Raw genomic sequence first — 17,811 nt, forward strand, 5'->3', positions numbered from 1 at the left:
CTCATCTGTAATCCCAGAATTTGAGAGGTGCATAAGGTTCAAAAGTTACGGGTCAGTCTCTGCTATAAAGAAAGCCTCAGGCCCCTGAGGCCTGTAACAAAAAGTTCCATCCAATATTGAAATCATCGCCACACTGGCAAGAATCTTTTAGCAATGAGAAGAAAAGAAATTTTGGTGGCATATTACTCAATGTTTTGGTTAAAAGTGTGTATTCAAATCAGCAAATTGTTGTCTGGTAGGTGGCTCAAAGTAATGTTAGCACTAGCCTAACCTTCATGCAAGAGGCCTGGGGTTCACACCCTTGCTTAAACCGACCATAGTAATTTACAATTTGGTTGTGCATCACTCAGTTTCCCCAAAATGCAGGGATTAGTTTTTTGGTTGTTTTTTTTTTTTTTTTTTTTTTTTTTTTTTTGCTTTTTCGAGACAGGGTTTCTCTGTGGTTTTGGAGCCTGTCCTGGAACTAGCTCTTGTAGACCAGGCTGGTCTCGAACTCACAGAGATCCGCCTGCCTCTGCCTCCCAAGTGCTGGGATTAAAGGCGTGCGCCACCACCGCCCGGCAGTATCCTGAAAAATGCAACAAAAGATTGAGAGAGCCAATATCTGAAATGCAGTCAGGCCAGTGAATTTTCCATCCTCATAGCATCCTTGTGCAGAAGGCAAAGTTGCTTCTCTCTGGTTTTTTCACAGAAGAAACCTGGACTCGTCGGCCAGAGCTGAGGGGACCGAGCGATTTGCGTCCCAGCTCTGCGGGGGTCCGCGGCGCAGACGACTCCCAGCAGGAGGGGCGGCTACCAGCGTCCTCGCCCCCACCCCAGGGCCTAAGGCGGACAGAAGCGAAGGGAGACCCCGCCAGCCCGAGCCACGGTCCCACGACCTCACTGCAGACGCCGGCTCGAATCATGACCTATTTATTTACATAAGCTTCACTCTGCGCCGGGCTGGGAGGAACGCTCTGGCGACCCCGAATCCTCCCAGATCCAGGGCCAGAAAGGAGGCTGGAGTGCCTACCGCATCCCCGCCGGGCGGGACACTGAAGTCCACGGCAGAAGCTTCCGGCCGTTCCCTCGCACCACACGGTTACCACCGAAGCCCCGCCCCTCTGGGGCGGTCCCAGTGGTGCCGTAAAGTAAGACGTACTCTTTGCCGCTCATCAGCCCGCCCCTATCTGTGCGGCAGGCCGCATTCCATGCCTCCAATATGGTGTTCCCCGTGTAGCCTGTGACAGTAGCTTTACCACAGGTGGCCAGTGTAGTTTTTGGACTGCGGCTGCGGTCCCGCCAGGTTGGTTTGCAGAAGCAGCAAACTTTAGTTCCGGTTACGACTCCGGAAAGCCACATTTCTCCGAGAGTCTGGAATCGCCGTTGAGTTTTAGAATCTGAAAGTTCCTCCTCAGCCCTTGTTTCCTGTGCCATCTCTGGACACCTTCCCCAGGTCCCTGACCCTCTCAGATTCACACTATGAGCCTTCGGAAGCTGCTGTTGCGCCTGTCCGGTTATCTCGGGGCGGCTGGTCCCCCACGTCGCCAGTGGTGGTGCTCCGGGGCCCCCGACACCATCTCAGTAGTCTCCTGGCGTGCTCACTCCTCCAGGTCTCCAGCCCATTGGAACCAGGTGGTGTCAGAGGCAGAAAAGATCGTGGGCTACCCCGCTTCTTTCATGAGCCTGCGCTGCCTGCTGAGTGACGAGCTCAGCAACATCGCCATGCAGGTGCGGAAACTGGTGGGAACTCAGCACCCTCTGCTTACCACTGCCAGGTGAGCGACCCACCGACCCTCCCGTACCCACGCGCCTTTTTTATTGTTGTTATGATATGGTCAGGACACTCATGCTAACTCTGTTGCTGGCTAGTTCTTTTATTACCCGTGCCCCGTCGTCTTTTTTCTTCTTTCCTGGTAGAACACTCATGGTAGCTCTGGGCCTGGCCAGTTCTTTTTATCCCTTCTTTCCTTTGATCTTTTTAGACATTCTTTGGTGCCTTTCTTAAAAAAACATTATTCTATTTGGCTCAGCTCAGTGGATAAATGGTTTTCTTAAGAGAAAACCTTGGGGATGTTTTTCACAGTTTTGCGTAACTAATAAAGATGCACATGCTTCTGTGAAGATGTCAGAGACACTCAAGTTTATTTAGTCACACTCAAGATGTGAGATTTTAAAAGCTGAATAGATCAATTTTTATTTCCTCACTATTAAAGTGTTCACGTACAGAAAGGTTAAGACGGGAGAGACAGACTGACAAAGTAGACAGCTCTGAACAAATATCCAGTTATAGCGCTATCCAGGTAAAAGTCATTATCCTCATAAGGCTTTTACCTCTTGATGCTGGAGCAGCCCTTAGGATTAAAAACAGAAAAAAACTTTATCATTTAAAAAACAACTCATTCCTCGTGATTTGTAGTTTATTTCAAACGTAAAGAGAAGTTGCAAGATGGGAAGATGTCTTTGCCGGTACAGCGCTTGCTGTGTCAGCACAGCCACCTGGAATGGTCTCCAGCAACCATGTCAAAAGGCTGGAGGCTTGTAATCCCAGCACTGAGGATGTAGACTGGGGATTCCTATGGATTGCTGGTTGGCTAATCTGGGCTAAACAAGAGGCCTTGTCTCGAACTCCGCAGTGGAAAAAGAAACAATACAGTTGGACGTAAAGATGGGAGGTGGGATTGTTCAACACTGTTAGCTCTTAGAGAAATGCAGATTTCTGTCACCGTGAGACGATCTCACGTGCTTATGAGAAGGAGTGAAATAAGCACTGGCAATGCCACAGTCTGGAGAAGAGACATAAAAAAACAGATTTTGCACGCATTGCTTATAGGGATGTAAATTGGTATGACCAATCTGGAAAATGGCAGTTTGTTATAAGATTAAATATATATTATACATTTCATTTATCCAACTCATGAATATTTATCCCAAAGAAATCATTGTGTCAATATCAGAACCTATACAGGAATGTTTATAATGTTAAAAGTTGGCTGTAAGTTTACCAAAGTCTTGTCGGCAAAGTGTTGATAATTAAGAGGAAGTTACTTTCAGCATGGGTACTTGGAATAGTCCCAACCGGACCAACCCAATGTCATTCATTGGTGAATCTTTGACCAAACTGTAATACATGTAACAATACATTTTACACCATTTGTATTTATTTATAGTACATTTATAAAATTTATAAAAGCACCATATTTGGTGGAGCTGCAGAGATGTCTGAGCCATTAATTGCCTACAGTGCAAGCTTGAGCACCTGAGGTTAGATTCCAAGTACCCACCAAACAGCTGCCACCAAGAGTTGTATAAGTGGATTTTGTAACCCGAGTGTTGAGGTGCAATATGGAAACAGGCCAACCCTTTGATCCCATTGGCCAACCAGCCTATATCACTAATGAGTTCATTGAGACACAAATTGAGTTCAGCGAGTTCGGTGAGAGACTGTGCAGTGTCTCAGAGTATAAGGTGGAGCAAGATCAGGGAAGGCACCCAATGTGCACCTCTTGCCTCCACATGTGTGCACATCTATTTGAACATATATGTGCCTTCCCAAACACAAACACTACTTTTTATTTTAGGAGTCACCATGTGACTCAGCCATTCTACTTCTAAATATATTTCCAAAAGATTTTAAAACGATCTCAGATAGTTATATATTTATGTTTATAGCATTGTTTACAATATCCAGAAGGTAGAACAGCTCACGCGTTCATCAGTGGTGAGTGCATCAATGAAATGCAGTTTATACATAAATGGGATGTAAACCAACCTTGGAAAAACAACTGCATATTTTACAACAACTGAACCTTGAGACTGTATGCTAAATGAAATGAACAACCCATAAACATGCATTCTATGTGATTCTGCCTACATGAGCATCACAAGTAGTCAAACTCAAGAGGAAAAGGGTAGAGACTGAAGAGCAGTTATGCTAGCACTACTGAACTAGAGACACTTGGTGAGGACAGGTTGTGCATTCATCAAAGGGTATTTATTTGGTGTTTTTGAAGACAGGGTTTCACACTGTTACCCTGGCTGGCCTGGAACTCTCAGTGATCCGTACACTTGCCTATGCTTCCTGAGTGCTGACATTAAAGCCACTATACCCAGCTTTCAAACACTAGTTTTTTTTTTTTTTTTTTTTAGAACTGAGTTCCACAAGTTTATATTATGCATAATTCCATTAATACAATGTGGCTTTTTAAAATATTATTATTATTATTTTGGCCAATTTGACACAAGCTGGAGTCATCTGGGAAGAAACCTCAATTGAGAAAATGCTCCTATTAGATTGGCTTGTAGGCAAGACTTGGCATATCTTCCTGATTAATGATTGATGTGAGAGGGCCCAGCTCACTGGGTGATCCTACACCCTGGGCAGGTGGTTCTGGATTGTATAAGAAAGAAGGCTGAACAAGCCAGTGGGAGCAAGCTAATGAACAGTAGACATCCATAATCTGCATCAGCTCCTGCCTCCAGGCTCCTGCCTTGGCTTCCCTCAGTGGACTACGACTGGGGAATGTAAGCCAAATACATCATTACTCAGTAAGTTGTCTTTTGTCAGTGTTTTATCGCAGCAATAGAAGCCAAACTAGCATTTAGATTATTTTTTTTTAAATGCCTAAACTGTAGATATGGTGAACAGATAAGTGTTTCTAGTTAGGTGACATTGTTGGGAGTGGGGAGGAATAAAATGATGAAGAACTGGATCACGCTGATGGGCCAGTTTGGAGTCTTGTGATGGTGGCTACATGAGTTTAGGCAAGGAATAAAGCTGCACAAACTGAACACAAGATTGAGAAGCTGCTGAAAACGAAAACAGAATAAAGTTGGTTTAGGGTAGTTGTATTATGCTACCAGTATAATACAGTAACAATTTTGTCACTGTTGAGTGAAGCTGTGTCCAAGGTACAGAAAACTCTATCCTATTTTTGCAACTTGTTGTCTATAATTATTTCAGTATTTAAAAAATAAACTTAGAGATACATCAAGGCGTAGTGAGGGTGGGGTGGGACTAGGAGGGAGGAGAAGAGAAGGGGAGACCATAGACTTGTGTTTCTAATTGCAGTTCTGTAGGTACACAGCATATGACACCAGCAACTCATTTCACTTTTCTGGCTTTTCATTCACTAACAGTGAAGTAAGGTGTTTCCCAAGATGATTTCCAATGGCATTGCCAGTCCTAAACTGTCTGAAAACTTCTGTTGGACCTGTATTTAGTTTGTAAGAAAGCCCTTCTCAGTGAAAAAATTCGAATGCAGTGGTGCAATGAATATGGTTCTTCTGCCACAATTTAAAAATCTGAAAAGTAGTCGGATGTTGGTGGCTCACACCCTTAATTCCAGCCCTCAGGAGACAGAGGCAGGTGGATCTCTGTGAGTTTGAGGCCAGCCTAGTCTACAGAGTGAGTTCCAGGACAGCCAGGACTGTTACACAGTGAAACCCTGCCTTGAAAAACCAAGAAAATAAAACTAAACAAAAAACTGTAAAAGCTCAGAAAATAATGTATTTTTCAGACTCATAACCTGATCTTAATGGATATGAGACTTTTATTGATATACCTTTTATTCATCCCAGTGAATGTGAATATTCATTTTGTTGCAAAAATATTAATGTTTGGATACAGATCTGCTTAGTCTTGCTGGAGTATAGAATTAAAGCACCTTCCTAAATTCAAAAGAGAGTTACATTCTGAAGATACTTGTTTCAGAGGTGTGGTGGTTTGAATATGGCCCCCATAGGCTCAGATAATTGAATACTTAGTCATCAGAGAGTGGCATTATTTGAGAAGGATTAGGAGGTGTGGCTCTTTTGGAGGAAGTGTGTCATTGGGGGTGGGCTTTGAGGTTTCCAAAGCTCATGCCAGGCCTATAGATCCGGATGTAGCTCTAAGCTCTTGCCCCAGTGCTGTGAGTGCTGTTTTGTTCTTGCCATGCTTCCCACCACGATGGTAGTAGATGAAACCTCTGAAACTGTAAGCAAGCAAGTTAACTCATTTCTTTTATAAGAGTTGCCATGATCATGCTGTTTCTTCACAGCAGTAGAACAGTGACTAAAACAAGGGTCTTTGGATGAGGGGCTGTGGACCTATCCAAGCTGGACAGTGGTCTATAGGAAAGTCCAGGTAGATTATTAGTGTAGGAAAAACTAAAGGTAACCATAGTGAGTCAACCTGTCCCTTCCTGCCAATACAACTTGTGCCATGTATAATTCAATGAAGTACCCACTTGTGCATAATAAATACTTCAATCATTTATATTTCTGCGTGGATCATTTATATTTAAGTATTTTTAGCTTTTGTAAGTTTCCTTGACATACTACTGTACTAGTTAGTTTTTATTGCCAATTTGGCACAACCTGGAATCACTGAGACAGAGATCCTCTATTTCAGAGTTGCCTTGATCAGATTAGCCTGTGGTCATGACTTGATTGATGATTCATGTGGCGTGATGATTCATGCCAGTACACTATAGACAACTCAGCGCTATTCCGGAGTGCCTTTAATCCCAGCACTCAGGAGGCAGAGGTAGGCAGATCTCTTTGAGTTCAAGGCCAGCCTGGTCTACTTAGTGAGTTCCAAGATGGCCAAGACTACATAGTGAGACTCTGACTCAAAACACAAACAAGAAGAAAAAGAAGGAGAAAAGCAAGCAAGCTAGCTAGCAACTAACTTGTAAGTAAGCCAGTAAACAGCATGCCTTCATGGTCTTTTTGTTTGTTTGTTTGTTTGTTTTTTGGTTTTTTTTTTTTTGAGACAGGGTTTCTCTGTAGCTTTGGAGCCTGTCCTTGTAGAGCAGGCTGGCCTCAAACTCTCAGAGATCCACTTCCTTCTGCCTCCTGAGTGCTGGGTTTCGGTGATTGATTAACTGTTACCTGGAGTATAAAAGGAAACTAACCCTGTTATTCCCAAATTGGTTTTGGCCATCGTGTTTATCACGGTGAAAAAAAGACCAAACAAACTGGAGCAACTATCGACTAGCAATAGCCTGGATGCTTCTGAGATCTAGTGGGCAGTAGTTGGTGATTTAAAAGATGGCACGGATGCCTCTTGCTGTGGGACTGCTCAAAGTGTTGTGTAAACGCGCTGGCTTCTTTGAGTGATGTGGCTTTATTTTCTTGGATTATTCTGGACAGATTGGGCTTTTAGGATTAAAAATCTGTTTAAATACTTTGCCTTCTTGCTTTTGTCTTCAGAACACTCTGCTCTCTAATAGATTCAGAATGGTGGGATTCATTAGTATGCTATTATAGGAGAGAAGTATAGCTGTAGTCTCTTAGGGGTCATTGATTCCTTAGAAAAGACAGCTTGTTCCCCTCCACTTTAGTTACGTGGCTGTCTAGAGAACCCATTAGGTTTTTTTTTTTTTAATTTGTTTGTTTTGTTTTATTTCTTTTTGTTTTTTTAATATGGTGAAATTCTTTAGCATTCTTTCAGTTTGTTATTAGAAATTTAATTTTAGTCTTCCATGTTTATGAAAGACCTTTTCTAGATTCAGTTCTGTAATTACTGACTAAAAACCTTTATTACTTACAAAGAACTTTTCTTGGATGACTAGGAGAAAATTATAAATTTTAATTCATTCCACAAATATTTGAGGTTCTCTGGGCATGGGGTGTACAAACATGAATAAGACGCAGTTGTTGCCATCCAGGAATTCATGAGAGGTGCAGTGAGCAGGAGCTCCCTACTTGGCCTGGCTTTGCACCCTGCTCCCCCCACCTCCCTGAACTATGCGCTGTCAGGGAGTTTACTGTAGCTCCCTGAGCCCTGGCCTGGGTAAGAGTGGCACTTAAGTCAGGGTTTCATGGGAGTAAATGAGTTACTGTAGATCAAGTATTTAGAACAGTGCCTGGCACATAGCTGATCTCCAAATGGTAGCAGCTGTCATTGCTATTGGAAATCTGTTTCAGCGGGAACACAAGCCCAGCTTCAGAGTGCCTTGAGAGAGATGTAGCATGTGTGACTAGTGTGCCGAACAGACAAGCAGAAAACTGTCTTTCTGGTGAAACTGAAGATTTCTAAAGGCAAAGTGACCTGAAAATTGGCTTGTGTTGGATGAGAAGGAAATAACTGAAGCAGGAAAATATAGACACAAGAATTGCTTGGAAAATCTAGAAAAATTTGTAGTGATAGAGGGTAAATATGGAATGGGATGAAGCAAAAGAAGAGGCCACAAGTGTCTGCTCCATGATGCAGTAAGTAGTGATGGACTGTAGACTTGCTCCTCTGCTGCAGATGACCAGAAAACCGGACAGAGCATAAGCAACAACTGTATTTCATTTATGGCTAAATACTCCTGTTTGTAACTTCTCTTAGATAGGTTTCTGTTGCTATGATAAAACACCATAACCAAAAGCAACTTGGGGAGCAACGGGTTTATTTCAGCTTGCAAGTTACAGCCCATCATGAAGGGAAGTCAGAGCAGGAACTCAAGGCAGGAACCTAAAGCAAAAGCCATGGAGGGGTGCTGTTTACTAGGTTGCTCCTCATGGCTTGCTCAGCCTGTTTGCTTGCTTGTGTCTTCCTTTCTAATTTTTTGAGATAGGGTGTCTGTGTATAGCCAGCTTGAACTAATGGAGATCTGCCTGCCGCTGCCTCCTGAGGATTAAAGCCTGAGCCACCACATCTGGCTCAGCCTGCTTCTTATATAATTTAGGACCACCTGCACAGACATGATACTGCTTACAGTGGTCTGGGTTCTCCAACATAGTTATTAATCAAGAAAATACTCCACAGACTTGTCTACAGGTAATATGATGGAAGCATTTTATCAGTTGAGGTACCTCTTGTCAGATTGACAGGAAACCATTCAGGACAGGCTTGTCTACTGCACCGACACAAAGCAGTTTATTTACCTATATGTTGCACATGAACATTGAGACCGTCTTTAGATTTTGGCTAATGTTAGTGAAATGTTTGTGAACCAAATAAAGTTGATTTAAGAGATAAAGGAGAAGTTGAGGCCAGATTTGGGGGTAATCTTTATATTTCATTAAGAAGATATAATCTTAGCTGAGTGTTGACAGTGTGTACCTTTAATCCCAGTACTTGGGAGACAGAGGCAGATGGATCTCTGTGAGTTCGAGGCCAGCCGTTACACAGAGAAACCCTGTCTCAAAAACTCAACATAAATAAAATAAAAGAAGATAAAATCTTATCCCACTGTCAGTAAGAGATCTCTGACCAGATGCAGACTTTAAAAAGCTGGCTTAAGCAGCTGTGGAGATCATAAATTGTAGAAAAGATAAGCTGGGTGCAGGGAGACCTAGAAGAAGATGGTTCATTAATTTCTTTCTTAGCTGCTAGTTCAATGTGTCCCCTAATGGCCAGGTTCTGTGCTTATCATAGAGACTTTAAAACCCACCAGATACCAAGTCAGTCACATTGGCCTACTCCTTACCAAGATTTCTAGTTAAATAAAAGACATATAAAACTGTCAGTGCAATAAAATATTTCGTACATGTTATGATTAAAACATTTAAAAATTAAATGATGACAGTACAAGAAAGGCAAATGGTTCTGAGCTCAGGGATGATGAACTGAGAAGTCTTAGGTTCCTGACATTGAGATGTTGTTGGGGACCAAAGGGTGAGGTGGGGAATGAATTTAGGCAGTAGCTCTGGAAATGAAGTGGAAAGAATGGGTTCAAAGTACTTTCATGAAGTGGGACTGAGAGAACTTGATGATTATAGAGAACAAATATGAAGTAAGCTGAGTAGCTGTTTCTGGGGTTAGCAGGGGCTATTTGCAGGGGAGGATGTTTGGAGATCACAGAGAAAAATTTGTGTCCTTAGTAAAGTGTTCGTGGCATGACCGGATGTTTAAAACGCAATCAGACATGGATCAGGTACCGATAAGGAAGGTGGACACCAGAGCCAGAGCTGGGAGTGCTCACCGGGTAGGACTGAAAGCTCAGGGTTTCTAGTCTCTCAAGGATAGTACATAGGATTGTGTCAAGATATTTTAATTATAAACAAATTGATTTGGGATGACTTGACAAGGAGGAGCTAATCGGGCCTTGAAACCTCAAATGGGGATGAGGATGTGGTAGCGAAGCCAGAAGCAAAAATAACCAATGTCTATGGGCAGCACGGGGTCAGAAGTGTTGCCTCTGGCTGGATTAATCCTTGGATGGATCCTCTAGCTTCAGAGTCCATGGGAGGCAGTCTGACCTTTCTTGCATCATAAACCTGATCCATATGAGTTCTCCTGTGTGCTAGCAGTGTGTATTGTGATCAGCCCTGCATAAGTCTTGGCCACTTTTTGGTCAGTTGGTTGATAAACTGATATGTTTCATAGAGTAAGAGAAAGAAATATCCCCAAAGAAGAAATGAAATGTTGCAAGACAAAATGTAGCATGCCCTTTGCCTGAATTTACTGTACCCCTACTTTTTTATTGTACAGATAGTTTAAAGAATGCCCCCCCAAACTGATGCAATTAGTCCTCCATGGCGTTTCTTCAGAAAGGTAACCTACCGTCAAGCTTAGAACCTCTGATTGGTAGCTGACCTTTTAATTATACTGTGACTTAGCTTGCTTGTTGTTTAAATTGTGGGTTAAATAGTAAGTTGACCAACTAACATTGTGCCCATCTAGGTAGAGAACAGAGCAGGACAAGGGAATACCAAGAAGCCTTGACACAAAAGCAACGGCTAACAGTTGCTGTTTCAACTTTGACTTTGTCTTCCCACCAGACTTTATTGAGGACAGCAGTGCTTCCCAGCTGAGGGGCTGTATTTTCTGACCTTCCTTGTTGCTAGGAGTGGCCATGTGATTAACTTTTGGCAAAATAAAGAAAAGGATAAAGAAAACTTGGTAGAAATAGTCAAGGAGGTGGGGGGCTCTCTCCTACTCGCTCCTTCTCTCACCGGCTGCTGATGGAGCAGGGGCCCTGGAAGTAAGTTTTGAGTGCCACATCTAGTGAATCCTGGACTGGATAGTAGGGAACATGCGTGCCATTTTCATATAGTTCTGTATGACCTCTTCCAGCCTGCTTCTACATGAAAAAGAAAAATATTTCTTACTGCTGATACTGTTAGTTTGAATTTTAAACAGTAATACTGGATTGTAGCTAACTATGCACCAAGTGAGGATCTTGGGTTATCGTTTCAAATGGCTATGACCTCAGCTAGCTACGTTCTCTTTTTTTTTTTTTTAAGTAGAAAGGGGGAATATTTATTCAATGTAGCCAATGGGAAACAGGGAAATGTAATGTTCACCCAAGCCCCAACCCCTTCTTCAGAGTCCTGGAGTGAGATTTCAGCTTAAATAGAGGGCAAGGATATGTACTTCTATGTAGTCCATGTTATGGTATAGTCCTGGACACCACCGACCTATCATTATCTGCACTTCAGCCTCATCCTGTAAGACGGCCTGACAGTCTCTTAGAACTGTGTGAAATCTTTTTCCCTTTGGCTGGAGCCTTTTCCTTCTCCTAGCATGAGATTCCTGGGGAAATTCCCTTTTCTTTGAGGTCCTTTGCTTCAAGTCTGATAGATTGAGAGACACAAATGTCTTTTGGGAAGAGCTTCGTTTTTGCCAGGTCTGCTACAGCTGGTAGATTGCTTATGCCCCAGTGGCTACCTCACACCCATGTACATATGGGCTACACTAAGTGTACTAAAAGGGATATTAATTATATGTGTGTGTGTGTGTGTTATTGAGCTATACATTTTCTCTTCTCCCCTCCTTGCCTCTCTCCTCCCCTTCAACCCTCTCCCATGGTCCCCATGCTCCCAATTTACTCAGGAGATCTTGTTTTTTACTACTTCCCATGTAGATTAGATCCATGTTTGTCTCTCTTAGTGTCCTCATCGTTGTCCAGGTTCTCTGGGATTGTGATTTGTAGGCTGGTTTTCTTTGCTTCATGTTATGAGTGAGTACATATGATAATTGTCTTTCTGGGTCTGGGTTACCTCACTCAATATGATGTTTTCTAGCTCCATCCATTTGCCTGCAAATTTCAAGGTGTCATTTTTTTTCTCTGCTGTGTAATACTCCATTGTGTAAATGTACCACATTTTCCTTATCCACTCTTCAGTCAAGGGGCATTTAGGTTGTTTCCAGGTTCTGGCTATGACAAAGAATGCTGCTATGAACATAGTTGAGCACATGTCCTTGTGAGACGATTGAGCATCCTTTGGATATATACCCAAAAGTAGTATTCCTAGTTAGAATTCTTTGCTTGGTGGGTTGATTCTTACCCTCATCATGGAGGGTTTAATCTTTTATGGCCTAGCCCAGTTGTCTGTATGTAGAAATTATAAAGCAGCAGGACAGGAGAGTCATAAATGCAGAATACACATCTCTCCTAAAGACAAATTGCTCTGTGCTCATTCTGGATTCAACTGTAACATATATGGGTGTGTGTGTGTGTGTGTGTGTGTGTGTGTTTTATATAACTAAATATTATAATTTATAATTATATATGCATATATATTTACATACACATACACCTTCTTGATAACTCTAAGTCTCCCTTACTTTTTTTCTGCCATGATGAACCAGATAGCAATCTTAGCTTCTAGTTCAAAGTAGCATTATTGATTCTCTTAGCAGAAGCACTTTTTCTCTGGACACAGAACCTTTATTAGTCTTAGAGAAAACAAAATCTAGAGAAATCATTAGTGGTGGTTGTGAGAAGTGCTGTGTCCAGTGCTAATTCAGCTCATAAACTGCATTCCACAACAGTAGCCCAACTCTCCAACAGGGCAGTTCCCTCTGGGAGCCTGGCCCATGCGGTCATGGGCTGTTTTACCATAACGTGAGCCGGTTACTTTTGGAAGATGGGGAGAGTGTGTTAAAGAACACAGGAACCCAGCTAATCATTCATCTAAGGTACTGTTGAGTTGGATGTCTTGTGAGCACACAAGTAAGTCCACAGGCCATTGCATTGGTAGCAGTGTGATAGGAAATCACATACAAGCACAATCAATGTCTCTTCTGAGGAATGTGACAAATTGCTAACATCTCTATTGTGAGGAGTCACCAGACTGCTCCTTCTGAGTAAATAGCTCATATGGAGGACTTTACACTTTGGGGATACTTAGCAGTTAGCCTTGGTGGAAAGACATCCCTGTTCCTGAGGACATGGTTAGCCTTCCGGTCATCAGAACTGCCGCTTAATGAAGGGCTGAATTGACCAGGTCTTGAGAATAGCCATTCTTTCTTTTCTAGTGAGGTAGTTGTTTTTTGTTTTTTTTTTAATTTGTTTGTTTATTATGTATATGTAGTATTCTGAATGTCTGAAGGCCAGAAGAGGGCACCAGATCTCATTACAGATGGTTGTGAGCCACCATGTAGTTGCTAGGAATTGAACTCAGGGCCTCTGGAAGAGCAGGTAGTGCTCTTAGCCTCTGAGCCATCTCTCCAGAACCCCTAGTGAGGTAGTTTTATGGTCACATGGAACACATATTTTCAGATGTCCAGAGATTTATCCAAATTGCCCTTCTTGAAACCGTCTTGTCACTGACTGTCCAGACATGCCTCATCTCAGTTCTTGCCATTCAGCATCAGCCTATTAGACATGTCCAAAATTGCCATGTAAATAAACCCAGACTACTTAAGAATCATAGTGAATAAGGGTATGCACAGCTAACTAACTTTCTGTCCTTCACATAGGGAAGATTTGTCCACTTACCTAATTCTTGGAAGCCCCTTGAATGAGGTGTGCAGGAGCCATTTTATCCCCCTCAAGCTTGGTGGTCATAGGAAGCTCATGAAGCTGTAGGAGCAGATTGAGAGCAAGATGGACCTAGCAGGAGGACACTCATGAGATATTTCGCCAGCGGTTTGATTTGCAGCCCAGTTGGGCCTTGAGAATCCATTTGGGCCTGCTAGAATTTCGAATTAAATGCATCCAGTAATAACTAATGATGAGCACTCTGACTATATGGTCTCTTAATGTTCTAGTCAGTTTTCACTGGAATCCAGTAGCAAGCCAAAGCTGTTTCTCAGAAGGAAATAGTTACTTCAGCTGCTTGCTAAAATGGATGTTGGCTTGTTCCAAAACCTTAGAGGCTAAACTGTTTTCATTGAGGATTTTTCATAGGTTCATGCATCATTTTATGTCAAAACATTCAAAAAATTGTCTGTCTGACAGGGAAGTGGGGAAAGGAGGATTTTACACACATAGGGCGCTACCCCCAGAGCCTGTCAGCGCATTTATCCTTTTTCGTTTGTTTTTGTTTTGTTTTGTTTTCCAGACAGGGTTTCTCTGTATAACAGCCCTGGCTGTCCTGGAACTAGCTCTGGAGACCAAGCTGGCCTTGAACTCACAGAGATTTGTCTGCCTCCACCTCCTGAGTGCTGGAATTAAAGGTGTGCACTACCACCACCCGGTCTAGTACATTTATCCTTTAATAGTTTCCTCTTTCTTTAGAAATTCTAAATACAGTGGAATGCAGTGATAATAAGGAAAGAAAGTTAGATAAGCTTCCATTTTGTGTGTCTTGATACAATAGTCCTTCCCTCTGCAGGGATTGTGACGGTATATTAGACTGTCTGACATTTAGGATAACTGTATGGGGCTCTCATGTTGACTACTGTGAGAGGAGACTGACTCAGAAGACGCCCCCTGCATCCTGCTTCACATACATCCCTTGCTAGTCCAGCTAATGGGCCTGCACTGTGAACGTTTTTAAAAGAATATTTTTATGTATTCTTTGGCAATTTCATGCATGTCTGCACTGTATCTTGATCATATTCCCCTCTGCTTCTCCCTCTCTTGATTTATGTTTGCACAGTGTGGATATGCACATGTCACAGTGTGTGTGCAGAGTCCAGAGGACTGTTTACTTGTGGGAGTCGGTTTTCTCCTTCTGCCATGTGGGTCCCAGGGTTTGAACTGAGGCTGTTAGACTTGGTGGTAAGCACCTAAACCCTCAGAGCCATTTAGCTGGCCCTGTGCTAATACCTTTCAAAAGAAATCACTTATTTTTATTTTATGTCTGTGAGTGTTTTATATGCACGTATGTGTGTCACATGTGTGTGCTGGGGCTGTGCAGGCCAGAAGGGTGTTGGATCCCATGGAACTGGAGTTACTGACAGTTGTGAACTGCTGTGTGGGTGCTGATCACTGAACCTGGGTCCTTTGCAAGAAAAGTAAGTGCTCTTAACTGCTGAGCCATCATCTCTCCAGTCCCATGATAATACCTTAAGGGCCAGTGGATTATTGATGGAGTCTCTGCAGGAAAATGACCCATGAAGAGATGAGAACTCACTGGATTCCAGTTGACCTTGTCAACCTGGATCAAACCTTCTAGAGAGTCTGATGCAGGTAGTTTTTGCCAGCATATTTAAACCCAGTATAATTTGGAAAAAGTTTCCTGGGTGTAATGCAGATCACCAGTGCCCAAGGAAGCATACTTACACTGAAACTCAACTCAGGGAACTTATCATTTCTTCCACGAAGATGGGGTCTGGAGATAAGCTACTGTACTAGCTTAAGGGCCTAAGGAAGGATCTGGCCTGGTCTCAGTCACGTGGATAGATAGAGGTCCTTTCAGCCATTAGCCACCTGGTCCTGATTTGTAGGAGCTTGATATGGTCTGGCCCAACAGATCACCTCTAGTTCCCAGCTTTCTGGATAGAACAGGTTTTATGTCCATTCCTTTGAGAGGACAGTCCTGTGTGTTAACTTTCCTGGTTTCTATGGAGGTCTTTGGGCACAAGGACCTATGTGCTGTGTTCCCAACAGATTACTATTATTTCTTTCTTTCTTTTATTTGGGAAAACACATTCCAAAATATACAGCCTCTCCTTCAGTCTAGGAACTTCTTCAGGGGTCTTGGGTTTGGGTGAGAGTTTTTGATTCTCTCATATCTCAGATAAGTTCATTGGATTTGAGTTGCTTTAGTTATTTAAATCAAAACCAATCTTAGTAGGCTGCCTGTCGCTTGAAGTACTATAATCCTTACATTAATTCTTTGTTTAGAGTTTAACAAATTAGAATTCAGACATTTTTCTGATCCTGATCATTGCTGCTATATTAACAGTTGGTCTCCATTGTTACTGAGGTATGAGATTGCTTTGTTCTGTTCCATAGGAGTCAGAGTCTTCTCCATCACCTCAGAAGAGATGTCGCTCAGTGGAGTGCTTGTCTAGCATGGACAAAGCCCTGGGATTTGTCAGGGTCCATACCAGTACCACCTGCAGCCAGATGTGGTGATGGCACTCCTGGTAATCCCAGCACTCGGGACGTGGAGACAGGACGATCAGAAGTTCAAGATTATCCTCAAATGTACAAAGAGTTCAAGACCAGGGTATACTGTCAGGCAGTGGTGGTTCACAGCTTTAATCCCAGCACTCAGAAGGCAGAAGCGGGTGGATCTCAGTGAATTTAGGCCAGCCTAGTATACAAAGCAAATTCCAGAACAGACAGGGCTGTTACACAGAGAAACCCTGTCTTGAAAAATCAAAATAAATAAATAAGTAAAAAATAAAATTTAAAAGACTAGTGTACCATGTGAGACCTGTCTCAAAGCAAGCAAGGAAAAAACAAAACATCTTAGCAGCTCGTTCGCTCCAGCAAATACTCACCCGTGCTTGTGACGTCAGGAAAGGTTGACTGAATGCTCTTCTACAAACAGGTCCTGGAGGGGCTTTCCAGAGTGCGTCCTGGGTGTTAGCCTTTCCGAGATCACGCACGTGACCCAGGCTCTAGAAGCGAGGCGTCCTTCTGCAGTGAAGCTGGCTTTGCTTCCTCTGTGGCTCACCTGGGCTTTCACAGACTCTCTGTTTTTCTGTTTTCATGTGCTGAAACTTCATTCTAACAAACACTTAAAATAGCTTTAAACAGTATTATTCTTCCAGAATCTCTTTGGAATGTTCTTTCATTGGCTTCAAAGATTTTTTTCTTAAAGCAAATTGAATGGTTTTATTTCCAGTATTGTGAGTGAAGAGATAGGTCTAATGAATAGTGTGTTATACTCTAACATTTTGAATTTGCCAGACATTGGTAATTTGTATGAACATAGTCTTGAGAGTGTTTATAATAATAATTATAAGGAATTTGTGACATGATTTCTGTCAGATAGTTAAATATCACCAAATCAAATTTGTTCTTGGAATGAGAATGTCATTTTGAATCTTCTGCTTTGTTGACTTTCCTCTCTAACGTCAGGCCATTTCTTACTCCGTTCTGTCCACATCTTTCTTAGGCTCCCTCGCATTATTAGTTAAGTCATGATTCAAGATGTCAGGGTTACAGAAAGACAGCTGTCATGTGTACTCACTCATAAGTGGTTTTAAACATAAAGCAAAGAAAACCAGCCTACAGATCACAATCCCAGAGAACTTAGACAACAATGAGGACACTAAGAGAGACATACATGGATCTAATCTACATGGGAAGTAGAAAAAGACAAGCTCTCCTGAGTAAATTGGGAGCATGGGGATCATGGGAGAGGGTTGAATGGGAGGGGAGCAGAGGAAAATGTAGAGCTCAATAAAAATCAATAAAAAATTTCTAAATTAAAAAAAAAGATGTCAGGGTTAGGACTGCTGTATTCTGAGGTTCCCCATCACTGCTTGAGAACTAAGGAGAGGTAGGGCAGTGTAGCATGAATTTTATTGGTCTTACTAGTAAAACTCAGAGTCAGATATCGAGATAAATGCTGAAAGATCAGAGAGACAAAGGGGCAAACCGCAGCCACCTCTTACCTCAGCAACTTCTCAGCCAGAAAGGGGCTACGCTCCTGTCTCAGCCCTGCTATATCATTTCCTCTTTCCTCCTCCCAGGTGCTAGGATTAAAGGTGTGCACCACCACTGCCTGGCCTCTCTGATTTACTAGTGGCTAGCTCTGCACTCTGATCTCCAGACAAGCTTT

The 17,811-nt window shown here is 42.6% G+C and overlaps 1 protein-coding gene across 1 annotated transcript in view; it reads left to right on the forward strand.

Moving 5' to 3' along the window:
* Window positions 1–1,187: 1,187 nt before the first annotated feature.
* Pdss2 (decaprenyl diphosphate synthase subunit 2) overlaps window positions 1,188–17,811 on the forward strand; it is a 250,710-nt gene continuing 234,086 nt past the window's right edge. Inside the window, exon 1 of the mRNA XM_057761660.1 lies at window positions 1,188–1,757. Within this exon, the coding sequence (XP_057617643.1) occupies window positions 1,462–1,757 (296 nt within the window). The 5' untranslated portion in view covers window positions 1,188–1,461. The remainder of the gene's footprint in view (window positions 1,758–17,811) is intronic.

The sequence above is a fragment of the Chionomys nivalis genome, chromosome 2 (genome assembly GCF_950005125.1).
Source record: "Chionomys nivalis chromosome 2, mChiNiv1.1, whole genome shotgun sequence".
Classification (NCBI taxonomy): Eukaryota; Metazoa; Chordata; class Mammalia; order Rodentia; family Cricetidae; genus Chionomys; species Chionomys nivalis.